General features: G+C 42.4%; 1 protein-coding gene across 5 annotated transcripts in view; it reads left to right on the forward strand.

Annotated features, from left to right (window-relative positions):
• The window catches only part of SENP1 (SUMO specific peptidase 1), a 47,312-nt gene that overhangs the window by 22,739 nt on the left and 2,616 nt on the right, over positions 1 to 21,957 (forward strand). For 3 of the 5 annotated variants that reach the window (XM_089481913.1, XM_089481922.1, XM_089481932.1), the window contains exons 11-17: positions 4,031 to 4,115; positions 5,259 to 5,402; positions 6,457 to 6,588; positions 7,179 to 7,382; positions 9,857 to 9,936; positions 14,203 to 14,287; positions 15,101 to 15,196. In XM_089481913.1, the coding sequence (XP_089338039.1) occupies positions 4,031 to 4,115; positions 5,259 to 5,402; positions 6,457 to 6,588; positions 7,179 to 7,382; positions 9,857 to 9,936; positions 14,203 to 14,287; positions 15,101 to 15,196 (826 nt within the window). Of the gene's footprint in view, positions 1 to 4,030; positions 4,116 to 5,258; positions 5,403 to 6,456; positions 6,589 to 7,178; positions 7,383 to 9,856; positions 9,937 to 11,346; positions 11,415 to 14,202; positions 14,289 to 15,100; positions 15,197 to 21,957 lie in introns of those variants that run through there. The other 2 variants (XR_016272063.1, XM_089481938.1) reach the window with 2 other exon arrangements.

Here is a 21,957-nt window from a genome sequence, read left to right on the forward strand (position 1 = left end):
CAAGAGGTTCCTGAGGGGCCTCTCACATCTCTATTTGCCTATCCAATCCCTAGTTCCACCATGGTCCTTCCCTGTAGTTGTCTCTCAACCCGTGGAAACTATTCAGACCTATGGCGATCACTGACCTGTGATTTCTAACACTCAAAACAGTCTTCTTGGGAGCTGTTATCTGGACAAAATTTGCAGGAGGGCTCAGTACCCTACATTCCGATCAGCTCTACCTTGTTTACCACACTGATAAAACACTGCGCCTCAACCCAACATTTCTTCCAAAGTCTCCCTGTTCAACCTTAATCAGGAGATTGCGCTACTTGCTTGTCATAGATAACTATCTGTGAGAGAGGGCCTTGCATTGCCTACATGTCCAGCAGGCATTGGGCCATTACACTCATTGCACTGTTTTCCTCCAGAGGTTTTGGAAGTTTATCTGCTATGGGAGACGTCAAACTGGTTTCATTTTCTCAGAGAGACTGTCAAGATGGATTGACAATGTCAACCTAGCATATTAACTCACTGGGAAGCCGCTACATTTGGAACTTAGCTCCCATTTGATTGATTTCACTTCTTATGCATAGTTCTTGGGGTATCTCCTTACCTGACTTGTGCAGAGTGGCTACCTGAGTTCAACCATTCACCTTCATCCAGCACTACCAAATTGATTTCTTAGTGTGAGCAGACAGGGAGTTTGGCCAGGTGATATTTACCTCAATCCTCAGCTGACTTGTCCCACTTCTATAAGTAAGCAAGCTAGTCACCCATTTGCATGAGGCACAGAGACCACAAAGAAGAAGGGCAGATTGCTTACTTGTAACTAGTTCTTTGAGTGGTCATTTTTGCCTCACACAAACCTGACCCTTCCCTTCTTTCCTTGCAGGTCCACCTAACATTACAACATAGGTCATGGTGTAAATCAATCAATCAATTAATCTTTATTTCTGTCCAATAGACTTGTCAAGGCATACAATAACTTACATCACATAAAGGGAAAACTGGCATGTAGCATAAACCAATGTAAAATGGGGATATTACATTATTACATTATAATACATTAAAATACTTCTTAAGAATAAAATTAAGTGGTCAGACTGGATTACAACATTGGAAATTGTTTTGATTATGAAATTATAAACCTAGGATATGGATCCATTAGTCAAATCCCTTTTTAATGATTTGTTCTCTCATTTTAACAACTAGTGACAAAAATTTTGCAACTGACAGGGTAATACTCACGCATTTGTCTGGCAATAGCAGTTTAATGTAAAATACAAATACAAATTAATCAGTGATACCTTTATTGGCCAACTGAAATGCACAATGTACTTGTTGCAAGCTTTCGAAGCTCCATGGGCTTCTTCATTAGACAAGATGTTACAAACCAAGCAGAAGGGGGGAAAATCAATTAGAGATGTTAGTAAGATGCCTTCATGTTGTTTCAGTCCTTAGTAAAGATGGTATACTGGAGAGGGTATCTTTTGTATTTGTTAAATGGCCAACACAGCTACCCCTGATTGTTTAATGTAAAATAATTCAGAATGGCCCAGCTTGAATCTCAACAAGGGGGCAATCAGCTGGCTATGGCACTGGTTATAAAAAACAAGAGAACAAATTATGTGATATAGGCGGGTTACAGACGGGCAAAAAGGGGTGTGCTCATGACGTCATGAAGGTATAGCCTTTAGACGGTCCTTACCTGAATGCCGCCATGAACGCTCCGCCTGCACGCCCCAAGCGGGAAGAAACGGCATTAAAAAGGTGCCGCTTTTTTCCGCTTCTTTTCTATATACTGCGCAACTGCGCATCTCCGTCTGTAAGTTGCTGCACCTGTATGCCACAATTGTCACGCCGTAAATTTAAGTTGCCCATTTAAAGGCTCCGAGTCAGCTGCGTCGCATAATGAGTCGGGGTCCTGGAACATGCACAGTTTGCACCGAGGCTCTAATTAGAGCATCAGATGCCATGCAGATGTGGAAGCTGCAGCACAGCTGCACTCTATTTTAATGCTCGTAACCCTAACCCTAGAGCAACATGTACGCATGCGCTGCTAGAATTGTGGAAAGTTTGGAATTTAAAGTGAACCCCTACAAACATTCCTGTGCCATTTTCACCTAACAATAAAAAAACGCTAAAACTTTAAATATTTACATATGTACAAGGGAGGTGATGGGGGATGGCAGGGGGACAGTGGTGGCAGCGGTGGCAGCGGCGACAGCTGTGGCTGTGCATTGCAGATTCAGCAAGAGCGCGGGGACCAAAGGAGAGGAGGCATCCATGATGCTGGTGACACTGGCAACGTGCAAGCGGACAAGGATGCCAACACCAGCTGATCACCAGCTGGCAGGAGGCCACCTTTGTTCTTGGGTAGGGCAGGGGAAAAAGTTTAAAGGGGCCTGGGTGCTTTAAATGCACATACGCTTTCTGCCGCCGGTGCTGACCGCCGCAGCTGCGCATCCGCCAGCCGGCAAAAAAAAAAAAGCCGTGTTTTTGACCGCCTGTGCGGAAGCTGCCTCTCTCTTTGCAGCGTCCCGCGAGGCGGCGGTATGGAAGCTGCGGGTAAGAAACGGCCCCAGGTGAGGCGTCTTCACTACCTCCAGTGTGGAAGCCCCATCCACCTTAGCCACGCCCCCGGGGTGGGCGGTCTGGAGGCTCTGTATTCAGGGGAAGACACCTTCAAGACGTCTTCCCCTGCCCGTCTGTAACCCGCCATAGTTTCAACTACTTGCTGTCCACAAGGGCAAAATTGAGCAGAGGTAGATAGCCTGGCAAACCTTCCAGAAAGAAGGTTTGGACAAAACACATTGCATCTCGCCTTGGTGAACAAGATGTAATGTCTTGGGACAGTTAAAATTTTAAGGTAGGAAGACAGACAGAAAGATCCTGCATAATGAATATTTAAGGCCCTGGGAGAGTAAAATGAAATAGAATTGGTCCTAGGGCTACAAAAATTGGAGTAGGTGGGATATAAATAAAAGATTGTTGTTGTTGTTGTTATTATTATTATTATTATTATTATTATAAAAAGCAATGTCTTGGAGCCTCTGTCTTAGCGGTTTTAGTAGCTCTTAGTGTTATTTATATTGGCACCTAAAGGGGAGGGGTTACTGCCAACAACTACTCAGCTGTGGAGCATTCCATGAATCAGATGAGCAGAAGATCCATTTGTGTGAGGGCACAGATGACCACTCAAAGGACTGCAGTTATAAGCAAGCAACCTGCCTTTTATTTCATTTAGCTGTCACAATAATTTGGGGTCTATTCTTATAGCTTTTTTCCTTCTGCTATTACTGAGTAAAGGTTTGGGATTCTTTTGCTGCAATTAGTAAAAAATCTGATCTTGTCCCTTGACTGGAAGAGGAGACAGAGCTATTCCAAAAAGATTTGCCTACATGCCTGTTTTTCAAGAAATTGTAAGGATACATTGGCTGACAAAGAGACTTGTTACAAGAAAATGTTTGGAGACTATTGGGAAAAATTTGATAGGAAGCACAGTCAGTGGCTTGAAGAGTTTTCACATGCATTCAACCTGTTCTTCATGTTAGTAATCAATACATTGCCATAGATGCCTTGAAGGAGAGAGAATCGAATCTTTCAGTAAGACTAAATAGTGTTTTCCAGCCTCTTTTCATAAGTGTGAGTGGGTAGTCTTTTTTTGGTTTCTGAAATATCCACTAATAAATTACTACTTAGTCTGTGTAGCTTGAGGAAATAAATTACATAACTAAAATTCAAGAGGCAGTCTTTATGGATGGAAAGTATATGCATTCAAATAAGGAAATGACAACTAAAATGTCTTGGAGGGTGAGATATATAAATTTCAGGCACATTTTTTCTCCTCCAGTCCTCTCCTCTCCAGTTGATTCAGAGACATTGATGGAATAAGTTGGGTTGTGGGGATCCCTTCCTACATCTCAATGGAGCTAGCCATAAAAATTGATCATGGGCCTAAAAAGTAATATAGCTTAACATATAGCCTAACATTTTAATAGCCTATTATACTAAATACTCAGCCTACTATATGCAAAAATCTTCCTAGAACCAGCGTATATGATTCTCGAGCCCGTGAGAGATGGCGACATATAGAGGAGCAGAAAGCTTTGGCTTTGCAGCTGCAGAAGCAGGTAAAAGCTCATAAAGATTTTTAAACCTAATGCTAGAATAATCTGAACTGTGAAGCCTACTTTATTTCTCCAGAAAATCTTGCTCTTGCTAAAGGAGAAAGGGGCAATTGGTGGGGGTTGGGTAACTGAATTTCCACACCCAGGTGACATTGGAGAGCCATTCACACACCACAGGCGCTCTCACCCTGAGATTTTTTTAACACAAAAAAAGAAATCCATAATCCTCCAACACATCCCAAGGAATGTGGGGAGGAATGTCTGTAGTTTGGCTTCATATCCATTTTATTTTATTTTATTTTATTATTTCTATTTGATTTTAGTTTTTTTATTTTTATTGTTTGTGAAATCAGAGGCATGTTTATTATTTATTTATATTTTATTTTAATTTAATTCCACCGTTCTTCCCACATGAGACCCAGGGCCCTGGAGGGACCTTTACTGAAAGCAAAAAGTGACCTTGAAATTAAAGCCCTGGTGGCGCAGTGGTTAAATGCCTGTACTGCAGCCATTCACTCAAAACCACAAGGTTGTGAGTTCAAGACCAGCAAAAGGGCGCAAGCTCGACTCAGGCTTGCATCCTTCCGAGGTCGCTAAAATGAGTACCCAGACTGTTGGGGGCAAATTAGCTTACTTGCTGTTCACCGCTATGATCTTTGGAATAGCGGTATATAAACAAATAATTATTATTATTAATTATTAAAAACATGGAAGCATTGTGCCCATGCCTTCTCAGTGATGTATGTGGAGCAAAACAGTATTCCCCCCCCCCCCAAAAAAAAAAAAAATACTGGAAAGTAGGCCTGCCTGTTATGACCTTGGAGACAGTGTGTGATTCTACTTTCCTAGCCCCATACTAGAATAATAATGTTTAATGGAACTGCTATATAGAAAATAACTTTTGCCATCTGTTTTGTTTGCTTTAATTTTTTAATACTGAATATTGAGATGATGAGCAAGCTAGCAAACCAAGGCCTGGTTTAAATCCAAATAAAGTTCATCACAGGATTTCATTTCTGATTTTTTTAAAAATGGAAAAATTAAAACTCAGAATAAATTTACTGGGTGGAAACATTTTATGTATTAGCTAATAAAAATGAGAAGTCCAAGCTGTAAATATGAGATGTTGTTATCTGTGTCTTCTAGAGATTGCAGAAGCAGGAACTTTACATTGCTGATTCAGTAGACTTACATCTGCGTGTACCTCTTGAGAAGGAGATTCCAGTCACAGTTGTTCTGGAGGACAATAGGACCACAAATGTTGAAGAAGATTTTCCTGAAATAACAGAGGCAAGCTTTTTACATTGATGCTGAACATCTTTGCAAAAGCAGTCTACAGAAATAGCTGACCATGGGCCAAAACAGATAGCTCTGAAGGGGGGCTTCAAGCTGCCCCAAAGAAAGCCAGGTCAAGGCCATGGCATCCGCACGCCGCAGCCCCAATTTGGATTTTTGCTGCTCCAAAAAGAGGCGTCAAAATGCCACTCCTTTTTAAGATGGTAAAAACCAGCTTTTCTACCAGCTCCATAGCTATGTGGCACTCCTGCTGTGTGCGGCGTATAAATGCTGGGCTGCTGGAATGCTGCAAAGCTGCCCGTTGTGTGGTCAGGCGGGTGATGTGACGCTGGCTTGGGGGCAGCGCCAGAGCATGCAGTGTCTCAACACTGTGCTCTGATACTGCCTCCAGGCCAGCACAAAGGGGCAGTCTATTTCACCTTATGTAATAAAACTTCTCCTGCTGAACAAGATCTGGGGGGGGGGGGGAGATTCTATCCAAGTCTTTTACCAATATTCTCATCTCTATGTTGAGTGATTTTTGTTTCTTACGACATTTATTTTTGGTAACCTATCAATGGAATACTTAGGACTGTTGTAGGAATTGTAAATATGGAACAGTTGTTGAGCTGAACAGACAGTTAAGGCCTGTTTATCAAATTTTATAAATCCCTACAAGGTAAACTTTTGTTTTTCCCCCTTTTTTCATCCACCCAGACAAGCATCGTCTCTACCTCTTCAGTGTGTGATGCTTTGCTTTTTCTTGTATTCCCCCATTCCCTGTACCTGAGACCTCATAGCAATCATTTATCCAAATGAAGTGGGAATAACAGCTTGTGCACCTTTTGCCAAAAATACACTTGGTATTTATGCAGCCTCCTTCCACTTGTCTTCCATGCTCCTTTAGCAGGGCCTACCTGTTCTTTGGAAGACAAACCCAAAGGCTTTAAGTTTAGAGATACTTTTTTTTCCCTGTGAGGCAAATTTACATAATAATTAAACTCAGAGGAAGCTGTTTGATTACAAAAGCCAATGTTTCTTTTTATTATTCATCATTTATTTCCTTTAGGAGATGGACAGGGAAATAAAGAGCGTCTTACGAAGTGGCAACCAAGATGAAGTACTGAGTGAAGCCTTCCGGTTAACTATAACTAGAAAAGATATCCAGACCCTTAACAATCTCAATTGGCTCAACGATGAGGTAATACACTCTTCACTGTTAACATGCCTTTTGTACTCCTCTGTAGCTACAGTGGATCCTTGTTATACGCTGGGGTTTGGTTCCAAGATCCCCCGTGGATAACAGAATCCGTGGATGCTCAAGTCCAATTAAATATAATGACATAGCAAAATGGTGTCCCTTATAAAAATGGGAAAATCAAGGTTTGGTATTTGAAATTTATACTTTTTTTGAACATTTTCAAACCGTGGATGCTTGAATCCATGGATAAAAAATCTGTGTATAAGAAGGGCTGACTGACTGTACTTGGTTATATATTAGGTCTCTGAATGAAGCTGTAAGGATTATTACATACAACTTAACAAGGGGCTTGCATCACATTTAGAGCACTGAAAAGTTAGTGATGTTTTTGCAATATTTAAGTTGTTGAGCAGTTCATTCTTTTTATTAGCAGTTATAATCAAGGCTGTGGGGACTAGCTGCTCAGTACAAGCAAGGTTGAGTAGCACCACTTGTTTAATGAATGTTCTGTTGTGAATTTTCTCCTGAGAAAAAATTACTCGTCATCTTTTTGTATTTGACACTAACATATGCATTCATTTTCTTATCAGATAATTAACTTCTACATGAATATGCTGGTGGAAAGAAGTAAACAGAAGGGATTTCCAACTGTTCATGCATTTAATACCTTTTTCTTCACCAAGTTAAAAACGGCTGGGTACACAGCTGTGAAACGTTGGACTAAGAAAGTTGATATATTTTCTGTGGATATTCTGTTGGTGCCTATTCATCTTGGTGTCCACTGGTGCCTAGCAGTGAGTATCTTGTCTGAACCTGTATGCATGACTGAGGGGCTGTACAGATCGCCCCTGAAGGGGAGGCCTGTAGCCGCCCCTGTCTTTGCCAGATAGGGGCTGTAGCAATGCACACCATGGTCCTGATCTGGCCTTTCCACGGTGCAAAAAGGAGCCACAAAAATGGCTTCTTTTTGCGCCATGGAAAGGGCGCTGTAGCCACCAGCACTGTGGATTTATGGCGCTCCTTTGGTGCTGCATCATCTAGATACAACGGTAGAGGAGTGCCATGACACTGCTTGCCGTGTAGTGCTGTGTGTGGCATCATGCCGCCATGAGGGTGGAGTCAGGGTGTGCATCGTATTAATGCCATGCCCTGGCGCCGCCCCCAGGCTGGTCTTAATGGCTGGTCTGTACAGGTTGTGAGAGACAAAGTTTCATCATGCATATTACAGTCCTCAAGTTCTCCCTCACCGGTCTCTTCTCTGAAAAAATTACTCAAAATGGGGCCTTTTCTGTAACATGTGTTCATAAGCAAATACTTTCATAGTTAATGACAAAAGAGATTTGCAGACATGGTTTAAAAGCTGCAACAAGTCAGCAATGTTTTGGACTACTCAGCTACACAAATTTTCCCAGTCCTAGTGTGACTGAATGAGATAATTCACTGCCAGTGAAAGAGCCACCAAGGAATGGGTTAATCTCTTGTACTGCCCTGGTGAAACAAGGAGTCATTTCAATTGAGATTTTTTCATAGCATTTCTAGTTCCTCCTTCACCCAGGACAGGTTGTATCAGAACTCTTCTGGTGTTTCCTTGGCTACTCAGCTTTTCTTTTCATTGTCGCTTTTTTTCTTGGGTTGCTGCCTTTAAAAAAACACAAAAAACCCTTGAAAGCCTTTCTTTGCTTTTCTCTTCAATCACTTCCCCCAAGCTTTTCTGTCCTTCTAGTTTTAAACTACATTTTATTTTATTTTATTTTATTTCTCTCCCCCTTTCTTGGGGTGTGTTATTTAGGATGGAGAAGATTTCCAGGTTTTGGGGGGAGCTTAACATTTCCCATAGTTCTAAGCCTCTCCTAAGCACATCCACCTTTCTAAGGGCAATGGAGCCCTCTTATCTACCTTTCCAATGAGCTGTAAAGAGGTTTGCTTCTTAATCTGACCCACTGCCTGGGGGCAGTACCTCTCCAGAGCTGCCTGTGCAAGTGTTGAGGGGTGATCTCCTTTGTTTCTCTTTGTGCTGTGGAGCCATCTGTTCCATTGGGAAGGAGTGAGAAGTGTCTGCAAAAGGGCAATGATTTGATCTGGATTATTTTGTTTCCTTCTTGACTTAAGCTTTATTTGTCTTGGGCTTTCAGTCGACCAGTTTTCTTTTTTCAAAAGAAGATAACTTTTCATCTCAAGGTGCTTCTGTGTTTCCACATCTTAAGACAAATTTTAGACTAGCATCTTTCCTACCTTACCTGATTGAGACACCCATGGTTTTCACAGCTGTTAGCTCTGGCACTGCAGGACCCATGGTTTCTACTTTCCTCACCTGTTGTCACAAGGTCCAATCCTGCATCCAGATCCAGAGTGGCGCTTCCTGGACCCCTGGTTTCTGAACAGGAGTCTTACAAGAAGTTTGGCTATTCAGACAGGGTTGTTAACACTCTCTTTTCTTGTCATAGCTCCACTATTATGATCTGCAAGCTTTCCTATAGAGCTTTCCATAGGTAGGCTCTCTGGGAGTCTCTGGATAGAGCTTTGGTAGGGGTGAAGAAGTTCTTACTGTCGGTTGGACATTAGTCTGTTAGTCTTAAGCACACTCAACCAACACACCCAACCAGATCTATTGTCACTTCTGTAGCTTTTCAACCAACAGTCCCTTGGTGCAGATTTGCAGGGCTGCTACTTGGGCAAATCCTTCCATCTTCACCAAACATTACAAGAATTGTGTCTCTAAGGAATTCTTTTGGCAGGAGGGTTCTACAGCAGGTAGCCCTATGTTAATTACACTCTTCTTCCTTCTTCCTTGCCACCTTCTTCACTCCCAACACTCCCAGGTGCCATTCCTGGATGGCTCTTTCTCTACTAGCAGAGAATGGAGCATTGGGAACTTACCATGAAGATCCATTCTTGCCAAGGAGAGACATTGAGTGGCAAGATTTCTTTCATTTTTTGTTCTGTTTCTGACTTGTGTATGGAACTGAAACTAGGGATGGAAAAGTCTCATTTTAAATGGCATAATTCTTTGCCTCACCTGGGTGGCTGGAGAGGTTATGCCATTCCTAGCTATTTCCTTCTCCTTGGCAAGAACAGACCTTCATGATAAGTTCCCAATGTACCATTTGCATCTACAGTAGTTTAAAATGAAGCCTTACTTCTTTGATAGCAGTTTGCCAAATGTGTACTTTCCAAATGCTGTTGTATAGAATGTCTGGATGTTTGCATAACAGTTCATAGAAAGTTAATGATTGTATCAGTCCTTGATTACAAGTTCTGTCTTACTTAGGTTATTGACTTCAGAAAAAAGACCATCACCTACTTCGATTCAATGGGTGGAAGCAACAGCGAAGCTTGCCGCATACTGTTGTGAGTATCCCATAGTCACACATTTCCAGTTCAGGTGTGAAGGGGAACTGAGAATTCAGAGTCAATAGAAAGAAATGTTGGTTAAGTACAGATTTCGCAACCTGTATAAACAGCTAAATTTCCAAGACTTTTTTTGAGAGAGGACAAAAAGCAAACATGCTTTGGTAACCTAAGAGTAAGATGTTAACTTCCATTTCAGTTGATCATACTAGTTATAATGTCCAATTTCTGAGGTAGTATTAACTTAGGTGGCTTGTATCTAGTTTTGACTTCAAGTAAGGATTGACAGACTTGTTGTAATGCAAACTCTTGGCCCCTACAAGAAGGGCTATGGTATGGTATATTTCTTTCCCTGCTGTTCAGGGAAACTCCAAGAATATTGCTACTTCAGCAGTGTACTACGATGAGACCAGGGTGTTGGGTGAGCTTGTAGATGGACAGGGCCCTATACCTGCCCTTCATTATGCTCATGACAAGGGCTAGGAGCAATTACAGGCATGCAGTTCATTTAATCTCCCTCCTATTGGTATCCTGATGAGAGTGAAACATATAGGAAAGACCTTCATATAGAGGCGAAAGAGAGGCATGACTCCTCTTTCCACCCTCAATGAACTGATGGTTCCTCCTTCCACCCTTATTGCCCTGCTAAAGAGCAATGCTATGCACATAGAATCAAATGAATGCATGGATTTACTTTTGAATAACAATGCTTACAACTGCACTCCATAACATTTGAACTGAAATTTCTAAGTGAATGAGAATATTTTTTAAAATGTAATTCATATGCTAGAGCTTTGCCAGGAAAGGTACATCATTCGGTTAGTAGGAAGATAGCTTGTTGTATCTCCTTTTGTGAAACCTCAAGCTGTTCATTCAGATGGGTTTATTCCTTAGTACTAGCTTCCTGATATCTCAAGAGATTTTAAGCAGATTTTGAAGAGGTGTTTATGTGTCTAGAAGTGGAGCTGTGGCCTTTTATTCTGCTGGAAATTCACCACATTTAGTTTATGGGAAAACATTTACTTTATAGGAAAACAAAAGATATATATTATTTAGCAAATGAGATTTGTCTGGAGCAGCCCTCAAACTTACTTTCTAGTAAAAGTGCTTTTTCCTATTAAATAGGGAAGGGTTACAACAAATATGACCTGATGAGCCTTCTATCTGTAATTTCCTAAATCAACACAGGGACTGAATATAGATAGTCTCTTATTTTCTAATTATATGTGAAGACCAAATTAGTCCCAGTTTCAGTCCTAGACTATTAGGAGAGGCAGAATAGGTAGAGTAGAATCCCTGCAGTTTGGGCCAGGTGACAAGTGGCACAGGTAGAATAATGGGATAGGAACTCAGCTTCCTGCTGATTACTGCCCTCCCTGTAATTGCTTTTCCCTTTCTATTTCCTTTCAGGAGGCTTTAATTGGTTGAATGCAGTGGGAGGATCACACCGGGAAGAGGGGACGGAGGTCCTATTCATGGTTAGTGACCCTTTCATGCTTTCAATCTTTAGAGCTTCCTGGTTTTTGGTGAGTTTTTGGAATGATTTCTGGACCCTTTTTAGAAAAGGGAGAGATTTATGAAGTGTCATAAATCTCCTGTGGCTCTGGCTTATTTTTTTCTTAAAATACATATTAAAAATCAGTTTATATAAAGTAATCAGTGGAAGTTGGGAGAAGAGTCAGAATGGGTGTAATGATAATCCTTTTAAGAGTTCTAGATGGCCGGGCTGAGAAAGACCTTTCTTTGTGTACAACTACACAGAGCTGCTGCCAATCAGAGTAGACATTATTAGCATAGATAGTGGGACCACTCTTGGGCTGGATGTGAACCAGTTCATAGATTTCCATGCTTACTGGTCATGCTCCTGTGCCTTATTCTGGTATTTGAGGATCTGAGACAGGACATGTCTGGTGAATGTTTGCTCAGAAAATTTTTCTAGACAATGCAGAGTATGCTTCAATGGATGTTACTAATGATTAAGTGGCCCTGATGCTAATGTAGTGCAGTAACTCAGCAAACAGTTTTTTGTAAATTGAGTGCATCCTCATGAATATCTCCCACCTCCCTAGAGGAATTTCCTGGTGTTAACCATAGCTTCTTCATGTTCCATGCGAACATGCTCTAACCAGAAGAAATATTGTGCTCTTGTTCTTTGTCAATCTAGGAAGTTCAAAATTAGGAGGATCACAGCTTTTTTCTAATATCAACAAGAAGTGATGAAATATAGGCAGCCCCGGGACCCAGTGGCTTAGAGATTAAGATGCTGACCCAAATGCCATGTGACAGGGTCAGCTCCCGTCATTTGGTCCCAACTTCTGTCAACCTAGCAGTTCAAAAGCATGTAAAAGTGCAAGTAGATAAATAGGTATCACTTCAGTGGGAAGGTAATAATGTTCAGTGTAGTCATGCTGGCCACATGATCACAGTCATCTTTGACAATGCTGGCTCCCTTGGCTTGGTAACAGAGCTCCGCCCCCTATAGCCGGACATGACATGATAATCTTGCCAAAGGGGAAGCCTTTAACTTTTACCTTTAGGTCACACCACCTGTTTTCATGTTCTTCCTAGCTTGCCAATGGAGATGTATATATCTGAGATGCAGAATAGCTTTTCCAGAAAGCATCTTGGTTGCTTTAGCAAGCTTTAGTGTCTTCCTTGCTGTGTTTAAAAAATATGTATACTGCCATGTTCTCTGTGTTCATTAGCAAATGTTCTTACATAGGACTTCTAATTATCTGGGAGGAGACACATGAAGTCAAGTTATTTATATTGTATAATATCTTGCTTTGACTAGGGTTTCCATAGACTTTATATATCATGATATTTTCACATGTTTTTCCATTTGAAGCCAAAAGCAATATTAGAGAATTTGGAGATCCAATAATATGGTGCTCTGACATGTTAAAGTATATTAGGTCAGTATCAAGTAAAAATACTTCTTTCCTCCAGCATTCTTTTTTATTCATTTTTCTTGAAAATGCTCTCACTGCATTCATCAAGCTGCTTCTTGCTTTTACTAAGCAGAAACATCGGCTAGGTTTTACAAATCTAGTGGATTGTTTTCTTTTTAATGAAAGGCACCTGTGCCACATCACAACCCTTTTTTGACACTTCCCTTTCTTTCAGAAGTGATTTGCCACGTAGCATACTGTGGCTGCTCAAGGGATATAGCTCCAGAGCCCTTCATGCAAACAGGATTTGTTGATTGACTGTTCTGAAGCACCACCAGATATAAACACTTAATATGATACTATACTACTAGTATATTAGGTTTGAGAGAAAGGGGGAACAATAGGAGAAGAGAAAGTATTTTATGTATATAAATTTCATTTGTGATAGTTGTTTAAAAATATTCCATATATATGGAGGTTGCAGAGAGTAAGTTACAAGAATGACTTGGAAGGCTGTGTTACCTCAGCTCAGCTTATTTTTGTCAAAAATGTACTGAGATGGGTTGATTACATGCATTTGTAGAAAGAAGAGTTAGGATGGGGTTTTGCCCATAGACAGGCCTTTATTCAGAAAGGCCTTTATTCCAACTGGAGAAAGCATAAGGGGGGATCTGCAACACAAAAATTAATTTGGAAATAAGTTACAGTAGATATGTGAATAGCACATAGAACAGGCTACCAAGAAAGCAATTGCCTTGTGTATTGGTAACAGAAAGAAAGCTATTGGGATTGAGGTGCAGAGGTGAGGACATTCTTGGTACAGCCTGTGTCCTTCAGTAATTGCAATTAAGGGTGCAATTCCTTGGTGAAGTGGTAGGAAAGAGTTACTCCAAAACTGACCGAAGGGAGTAGCAAGTGGAAAATAAAATCTCTGAAACTATTATTTAAAATATAGGTGCCCGTTACCTTGTGGTGTTTATCCTATTGATTTTGTTTGACCCCATGCTAAATTACATGGAAATTGGAGTTGACTGCAGCATACTTTTTAAACATTTTAGCTGCGTGAAATGTAAGATTTCTGCTACTAAAAAGCAACTTCAGTAGGTAGTATGTGCTGCAAATTAAAATACACTACTGTGAATGAATGAGCCCTGAATGTGTACTGCAAATGTAGTTGAACTGGCTAGCAAGTGAGCTATTTAATATAAAATAGTTAAGTTTTTGCACTAGTTCAAATTGCTGGGCTGCTTTAAGTGAATGAGTTTTATGAGATGAGTTACAACTCTGAAATTCAGATTAATTTTCAGAATTGTTTTGTTGCTTGCTTGCTTGCTTGCTTACTAAGCATTTCCTTCTCCTTTTCTGTCCTCTGCAGGCAGTACCTAAAACAGGAAAGCTTGGATAAAAAACGGAAGGAATTTGATACAAATGGCTGGATGCTGCTGAGTAAAAGGAGCCAGGTATGGTGTCTGTGTATGACTGGTCATTATACAAGGATTTAAAACACACATACAGTGAATCATGGTCTAGATGCATTACTCTGTTCCAAGGGCTGGTCTGTACATGAGAAAGGTCTCCTTTCTCCCAGTTTGTAATTCTAGTTAAATTTTTGATGCACAGCTTTTTACTATGTGAAAACATAAGGATAATATTTTTATATATAGGTAGAAAAAACTCGATGTGTCATAGAGCTGTTCGTTTGAGTCTCAGTGTGTACCAGTGCCTGAAGCAGCTGCCTTTTCAATCTGCTGTTACAGGCACCACCTTACGGAGAATGCCTGGCCAATTCTCTTTGTCCTACTCTATGCAAAAAGAGAGCTGCTATTGCCGTTTCTCTGTGTGATGCTGAACAGTATTTCCTTAGTGAGAGACAAATAAAAGATTCCTAGTTGTCACCTTTTCCAGTCCTCATTGCTCTAAGCTACCATTAGAAGAAGCAGGAGGAAAGTTGCTGATAAAACATGGGATGGAGACCTTTGCTGGATAACAAATAGGGGGCAAGTGGCAGCAATTATATCGTTGCCAAGATGGCAAGAGAGTAGCAGAAAGGAGCATGATATCTATAGCAACTATAGAGCGCTATAGCTACTGTTGAAATGTAGTGGCTGTAGATATTCAGAGGCCTCAATGTATATATGGAACTTGTTGCATGCCTCTAGACATTCCTTGTTGTTTTTAAAATCTTTTGCTTACTAGGCTGTTTCTAGGCCAAAGCTTGATAAAGGTGTTTGATTATGTAATTAAAGGAGGTTGGTTTTACATGTCTTTTAAAGGAGATCCCTCAGCAAATGAATGGCAGTGACTGTGGGATGTTTGCCTGTAAATATGCTGACTGCATTTCCAAAGACAAACCTATTAACTTTACTCAGGTAAGTTGAGCCTTCTGGTAAGAGGCACTCTGGTGTTACTGTCAGTCTATATGAACATAATGGTGTCTTGGGGCTTAATTAGGATTGTGCAAAAAGCCAAACTGATTACAAATTCTGTAGAATAGACTCCACATAAATAAGCATCCATAACTTGGGTAGTACAAGTCAGATTCCAAGATCTTAGGTTCTCAAAGGATGCTTTGAGCAAAACCTAAAAGATGTGAGAACATTGTACTGTAATAGAAAGTTTTGGAGATTCAGCATGGTGTAGCGTTGGACTAGGACTCTGTAGCCCAGGGTTTGAATCCTAGCTCAGCCATGTAAAACCACTGGGTAAACTTGGGCAAGTCACACTTATCTCAGCCTCAGAGGGTGGCCATTGCAAATTTCCTCTTCACAAGTGTTGCCAAGAAAACCCATAATAGGTTCATCTTAGGGTCACCATAAGCTGGAAATGACTTGAAGGCACACAACAATATCAGAAGGTGCTCAGTACAGAATGTTTAAGCTTGGATACTTGGGTAGAGCCACATTACTGATGAGTGAATTGTGCTTTCTGTGAGTAATATAATTCCAGATATGCAACATACTAAACCCAGCAACTAATTTTATAACAGCAAGGCTACTTTTCAGCTCTGTTAACTTTTGTATATTTTGCCAGTGACGTATTACATAGATGTCTGTCACAAGATGGTATTATATTGAAGTTGTCTTCAACTCTGTTACTCAGAGTTTCTAGTGACCAATGTCTGGTGTCTTTCTTTCTTAATTTTCATTTCACCAACCACAATACAGTTCTTTGCTGAAGAACTGATGCTATTGATTGCATTTTTCTCTGTGTGGTTCTGTATAAATTGTTTTTAAGCATTGCCTCCATTGGAGACAACCTAAATTGAGAAAGGAACGTTGGGTACTTACCGTGACACGTTCATTTCCTGCAGAGAAGGGTCCTGGCATCCTGTAATCTGGGTTTAGCTCCTCCTATTTGCTCCTGTAGGCAGGGACAATAAACAAAAGACCGGCCCCTATATAGGGAGGAGCTAGCCCCCCTGAGCCCCAGTCAATAACAAGCCAAGCGACTAGTAAGGTAATCAAGGAACTGAACTTTAGTAACATCAGCTAAGGCAGGGGTAGGCAACCTTTTTGAGCCGGGGGCCGCGTTGCTGTCCCTCAGACTACTGGGGGGCCGAAGCCAAAAATTTTGTCTCCAAACCGGGACAGATGTAGGACATTTTTCCAAATGTAGGATATATTTTTAAAATGGAGGACATGCGAAAAAAAGTTGCTGCTATTTTTAGGCATGATCAAAATGGAGGGCATTTTGGCATTATTCCTAGACAGATAGCAGAAATGTACTTCCCTTTCTGGCCAAACCACCCCCCTCTTCATTCCAAAACACACATGACAGCACATTTGAGCATTTCACGTGGCTTTATATACCATGGGTTCTTGCAAATTTCATAGAATCATAAAATCATAGAGTCGGAAGAGACACAAGGGCCATCCAGTCCAACCCCCTGCCATGCAGGAACTCTCAATCAAAGCATCCCTGACAGAGAAGCTTATTGCATAACCAAACCCTTTGGGTTTAATACTTAACATGGGGTAACATGGCTATGCATACTGAACATGTCAAGGTGGTTTAACAAGAAGTGAATTTGCCCTTGGTTAATAAGAATACAGAAAAGGGAAAATAAATGCACACAGATGGGGCCAAGAACCCACTCAACAACCACAACAACAATACACAGGGCAGGAAAATAAAAAGGCACACACACAGATGGAGCCAAAAATCAACTCAACAACCACAACAACAATACACAGGGCAGGAAAATAAAAAGGCACACAGAGATGGGGCCAAGAACAATACAGGAGAGGAAGATACATGTTGGAAATGGCTACCTACCTCCTCCTTTTTCTTTTCATTTTCGGCGCCAAACAGCACCCGGAAATGGCCCTTTTCCCTCCCGCTCGCCCATGAGAGGCTTGAGCTCAGTGCTCCTCCTCTTTCTCCTCCTCCTCCTCCTCCTGGGAAGCCATACCTTCCCATTGGGACTGGCCAGTGGTCAACTGGGGCTGGAAACAGCCCCGTCCCCAGCCTTTTCCTATTGGCCAGCCAGCCTCAAGGGAAGGAGCTGCTCTTTGTGAGCCCCCTGCGCGCGTGCGTGCGCACACACACAAGCTCGGCAGGCAAGGAACTCCCGGGGGCTGTGGAGGCGGAGGAGGTGGGTGGATGGCTGGCCACATAAGCAGCCAAAGGCGCCGCCGCAGTTATGGCGGCGGCAGGACTGGCCTGGGGCCGGTCCGAAGGCCTCAGTGGGCCTGATCCGGCCAGCGGGCCGTAGGTTGCCGATGCCTGAGCTAAGGGTTAACTAGAACACCTTAGAAAAAACTAGTCCAAGAACAAACAAGAACTCAGAAAAACCAATCCAGCAACAAGAAGAAGAACAAGGCAGGTCCACCAACAGGCAGGCAGGGTCGGAGGCCGCAGGCAGCACCCGGGTGGGCATGATGCCAGGACCCTTCTCTGCAGGAAATGAACGTGTCACGGTAAGTACCCAACGTTCCTTTTCCCAGCAGAGAGGGTCCTGTCCTCCTGTAATCTGGGATTTACAAAAGCCCTCTCGAACTGGGAGGGAGATGCTGCTAGGAGACTGTGGCCCCCGACACAATCTGTTGGAGGAACCTCCTTTCAAATGACGCCTCTGCGGACTGAGACACGTCCAGTTTGTAATGTCTTATGAAGGTCGAAGGCGACTTCCCTGTGGCCACCCTGCAAATATCTGACAGGGAGGCGCTAGTGGTCAAGGCCACAGAGGTAGATGCACTCCTGGTTGAGTGCACCATCAACCCCTCGGGTGGAGTGAGATCAAGAGTTCAGTAGCTCTTTTGAATACAAGACCTGATTCACCTACTCAGAATCGAGACTGGTACCTTGCACCCCAAAGAGCCCAGGCGAAAGGAAAAGAACATCTCAGATGACCTTAAGGTTGAAGTCCTCTTGATGTAGATTTTGAGGGCTCTGCACACATCCAATGTGTGCCAGGTCTTTCCCAAGTCCTTCTTAGGATCGGGGCAGAATGAAGGCAGGAGAATGTCCTGTGACACCTGAAAGGCTGAGTTGACCCTAGGCACGAAGGTAGGGTCTGGACAAAGGCACACTGAGACTGACCTAAAAATATACAAGTCTTTACGTACCGACAGGGCCCCAGCTCTGACACCCATCTGGCGGAGGGAATGGCTGTGAGGAAGATGACCTAGAGGGAGAGGTGTTTGAGGAAGGCCTCCCAAAGGGACTTGATCAGTCCAACCGTCAGAGCCTTTAAGACTGTGTTCACATCCCAAGATGGAAAACGATGTCTGGTGGGCAGGCCCTGATGGAAACTCCCCTCAACAGCCTCTTAATGTGAGGGTGGCTGCCATTCTAGCTGCTCTTGTATGGAGCAGAAACGACGTGATGGCAGACACCTGCCTTATAACCATGTTGGGTCAAGTCCCTTCTTAATGTCAGCTTGGATGGACTATAGCAGGTCAGCCACTGAAAACCTGAAGCAGTTGATGAGAACTTGCCTAAGCAGTGGATTATGTGATCAATCAGAATAGAACCTGATCTAATCTGGACCTATGGCAGCTTCCAGCCTATCACTGATCACCTTGTCAACTGGTTATAGCAATGAAGGTGATATTAAGGTGATTTCATTTGTAGTAATTAAGACTTACCACTCTGAAAGAGGAATGTTAATGTCTGACCTCCAATTAAAATTTCAAAACAATGTGCAGTTCTTTACTGGAACATCTGTGAACCTGTGTAAAATAAGACTAATCCCATGGTTAGGCAAAGAAGACACTGGATTAACCTTTATCTCGCAGACATTGGTGAGTCCATGCAGAAGCATAGATGCACTCTGTGTTAACAGGGCATGTGGTCAGAATTAAGTCTGATTTCTTTTGAGGATGAACTTGTCTAGAGACTTCAAAAATCACCCCAACTCCATGTAGCAGACTATCATCAACCTGTATGAAGGCTGAGGGGTCTCGCGGCTAAATGAACTGCTGATTAAGGAGTCATGAAATGGGAACAGGGGACTTGGCAAGGATCTCTCAAAGAATCCTTGGGTTGGAAGAGATCCCAAGGGCCATCCAGTCCAACCCCATTCTGCCATGCAGGAACTCTCAATCAAAGCATTCCCGATAGATGGCCCTCCAGCCTCTGTTTAGAAGTGGGTGGCAAAGGCCATGCTCTCTCTGGGGTGGACATGAAGCCATTTTGTGCTTTTTTGTGGGATGCTCTGTCAGCCAAAAAAGACCATTTTAGAGTTGGAAGCTTCAGCTCCTGCTGGGCCAAGTCCAGCTTCCTTTACAGCCATGTGTCTGTGCAACACAGAGGAGGAATCCTCTGCCTCCTTACACACCATCTCATTATAAGAATTCAAAAGGAATGTGCAGGAGCCCTGGCAACACCACCATGTGTTTCCCAGTCTGCAAATGGATCCCCCACACCTGTTAGGGTCCTGGGTGTCATTGGGGCCAGAGATGGGAAGGAAGGGGGAGACCAAGGGTTAATGCCCCCATCTGCCCTCCTGGCAGAGTCCCAAACCTTATGCTAGGCATAGTGCCTGCAATGGCCATGGCAGAGGCCTCATGGCAATGCCTGCCCTGAGCGAGGGCATTAGATCTGGCAAATGTTCTTTGGTGGCTAGAGAGAGAGGGCCCCTGGTACTCACCGTTCTCCTGTGACTTCTGGCTGGCTTGCCTCTCTGACCTTGGCCATTTCAGGCTGGGCAGAGGTGATGCAGAGAAATCCTTTGCCATGGCTTTTGGCTGGCCTGTCCTCTGAACTCTGGCCCCAAATGGGCTGAGCAGGGAAGTTTCCATGACTTCTGGCCAGTTTCCTCACTGATCCCTGGCCTTAAACAGGCTGGGCAGAGGTGATGTGGAAAAACAGAGACATGGAGGGGATACCCCTCACCATCTCTTCCCACGGCTCCCATGTGCTGCAATGCTGTTTGCAGAAATCTCCTGTGCTCCCACCATGAAAGGGGGCAGCTTTGGAGGAGAGGGAGAGTCATTGGCAAAGCCAAGACCTTTCTCCAATCCTGGGAGCCCTTGCCATTTTAAGTCTTCTTCATGCTTCCAAGGCTGTAGTAAAGAAGCTGCAGAGCAACAGCAAACACATCCCAATGGGTCTCCCTCTGAAGCCAGCTCCCTCTGTTGAGCTGGCAGACCCTGAGCTAGGGAAGCCTGGGTTAAGGATGGCCCTTCACCCATGCTCTCAGGGTCCTCTGCCATAGCCACCACCAAGGAAGGGGGGAAAGGCAGGAGAGAGGAGAAGAAGGGAAGGCCAAGAAAACTCTCAAAACTGCTTTCGTAGAAAGGAAAAACTTTGCTGGCTCGAAGAGAACATCCTGCTAGGAGCTTAGGCAGGAACAAGACTGGGGCTCAGGGGGGGCTAGCTCCTCCCTATATAGGGGCCGGTCTTTTGTTTATTGTCCCTGCCTACAGGAGCAAATAGGAGGAGCTAAACCCAGATTACAGGAGGACAGGACCCTCTCTGCTGGGAAATTTAGAATTAGGATTGCAAGGTCAAAGGTTTATGTAGGAGGATGAAGTCTAGTATCTATCTTGACCTTCCATATTAATTCAACAACATTCGTACATAACAAGGATACAAATATATCAAGTAATAAACATCCAACAAAGAGAGGAATCAAGTGAGACTGAAAGTATATATTCATATGTGATAATTCATTGAGAGTCTGTGAAATGTTTATAACACTGTAAAGATGTCTCTATAGCTTTTCTTGAGATATTAGTGATTTGCTTGGGGTCTTGTGTTTATTGAAAATACCAATAAAACCAGAACAGTTTTCAAAGAATATGTCTGACTCTTTCAGTGGTGTTATCTGCTTATTTGATTTTTTTTTACAAAGATAATATTCCCTGCATATGGCCACCAGTCCAGTGGTGTTTCCTTTATTTGCAGTTAGTAGTGGATAGATTGCTTACAGTTAGGAAAGCCAGGATTTCTTTATGGGGAACTTGTTTACATTGGCCACTCTAAATAGGGCTAACTTAGCTCCATTTGTATTGCTTTTTCTGTTATGTCACTACATTCTTTAAAACTCTCCTTCCATAACATATAGATTTGGCCACATTCTCACCACACATGCAAGCAAACACCTACTTTGTATCCTCTGTAACCACCTGGTATTGCTGAATTCTGTGCATCTCTAAAGAAGTGATCAGTTTTAAATCCCTTCTATAAATAACCACAATGCACTTTTTCTCCTAACTGTGCTGTAACTAGTACTAATTAGAGCAATAATCATTTCATTTTAAATATTCCCTGCCTTCTATTGAATATTACGTTTCAGAACCTTTTAATCATCTTGTAATTCGACTATTCATGTCAGTGAACAAAATGGAGGATCCAGAACCTCTTAAACTGATTATTTTCACTATTTTCAGTAGCTCTCAAAGTTGTAGTCCAGTTTTTGTGTAACTAGTTTTTGTGTAACTTCTGTAAGTAAATGTTTCATCCTAAAAAGACCTGTTTGTTTTTATTTGTTAAGATATGACGCTTTGCCATTATTGTAAAACCATGAGTGGAAGAGAACGAGATGGTTTGACCTGCAGTTTCAAATGAGGAGTATTTCATGCAGAAGGGGATTAGTAAATTCTCCAAGATCTTTTTGTTTAAGGTTTTAAAAAGGAAGACTGTCAACCTTACTCATGCTTATTCCTGTAGATTCGATATTCAC

The sequence above is a fragment of the Sceloporus occidentalis genome, unplaced genomic scaffold (assembly GCF_023333645.1).
Source record: "Sceloporus occidentalis isolate IW3139 unplaced genomic scaffold, rSceOcc1.0.p SCAF_1, whole genome shotgun sequence".
Classification (NCBI taxonomy): domain Eukaryota; kingdom Metazoa; phylum Chordata; class Lepidosauria; order Squamata; family Phrynosomatidae; genus Sceloporus; species Sceloporus occidentalis.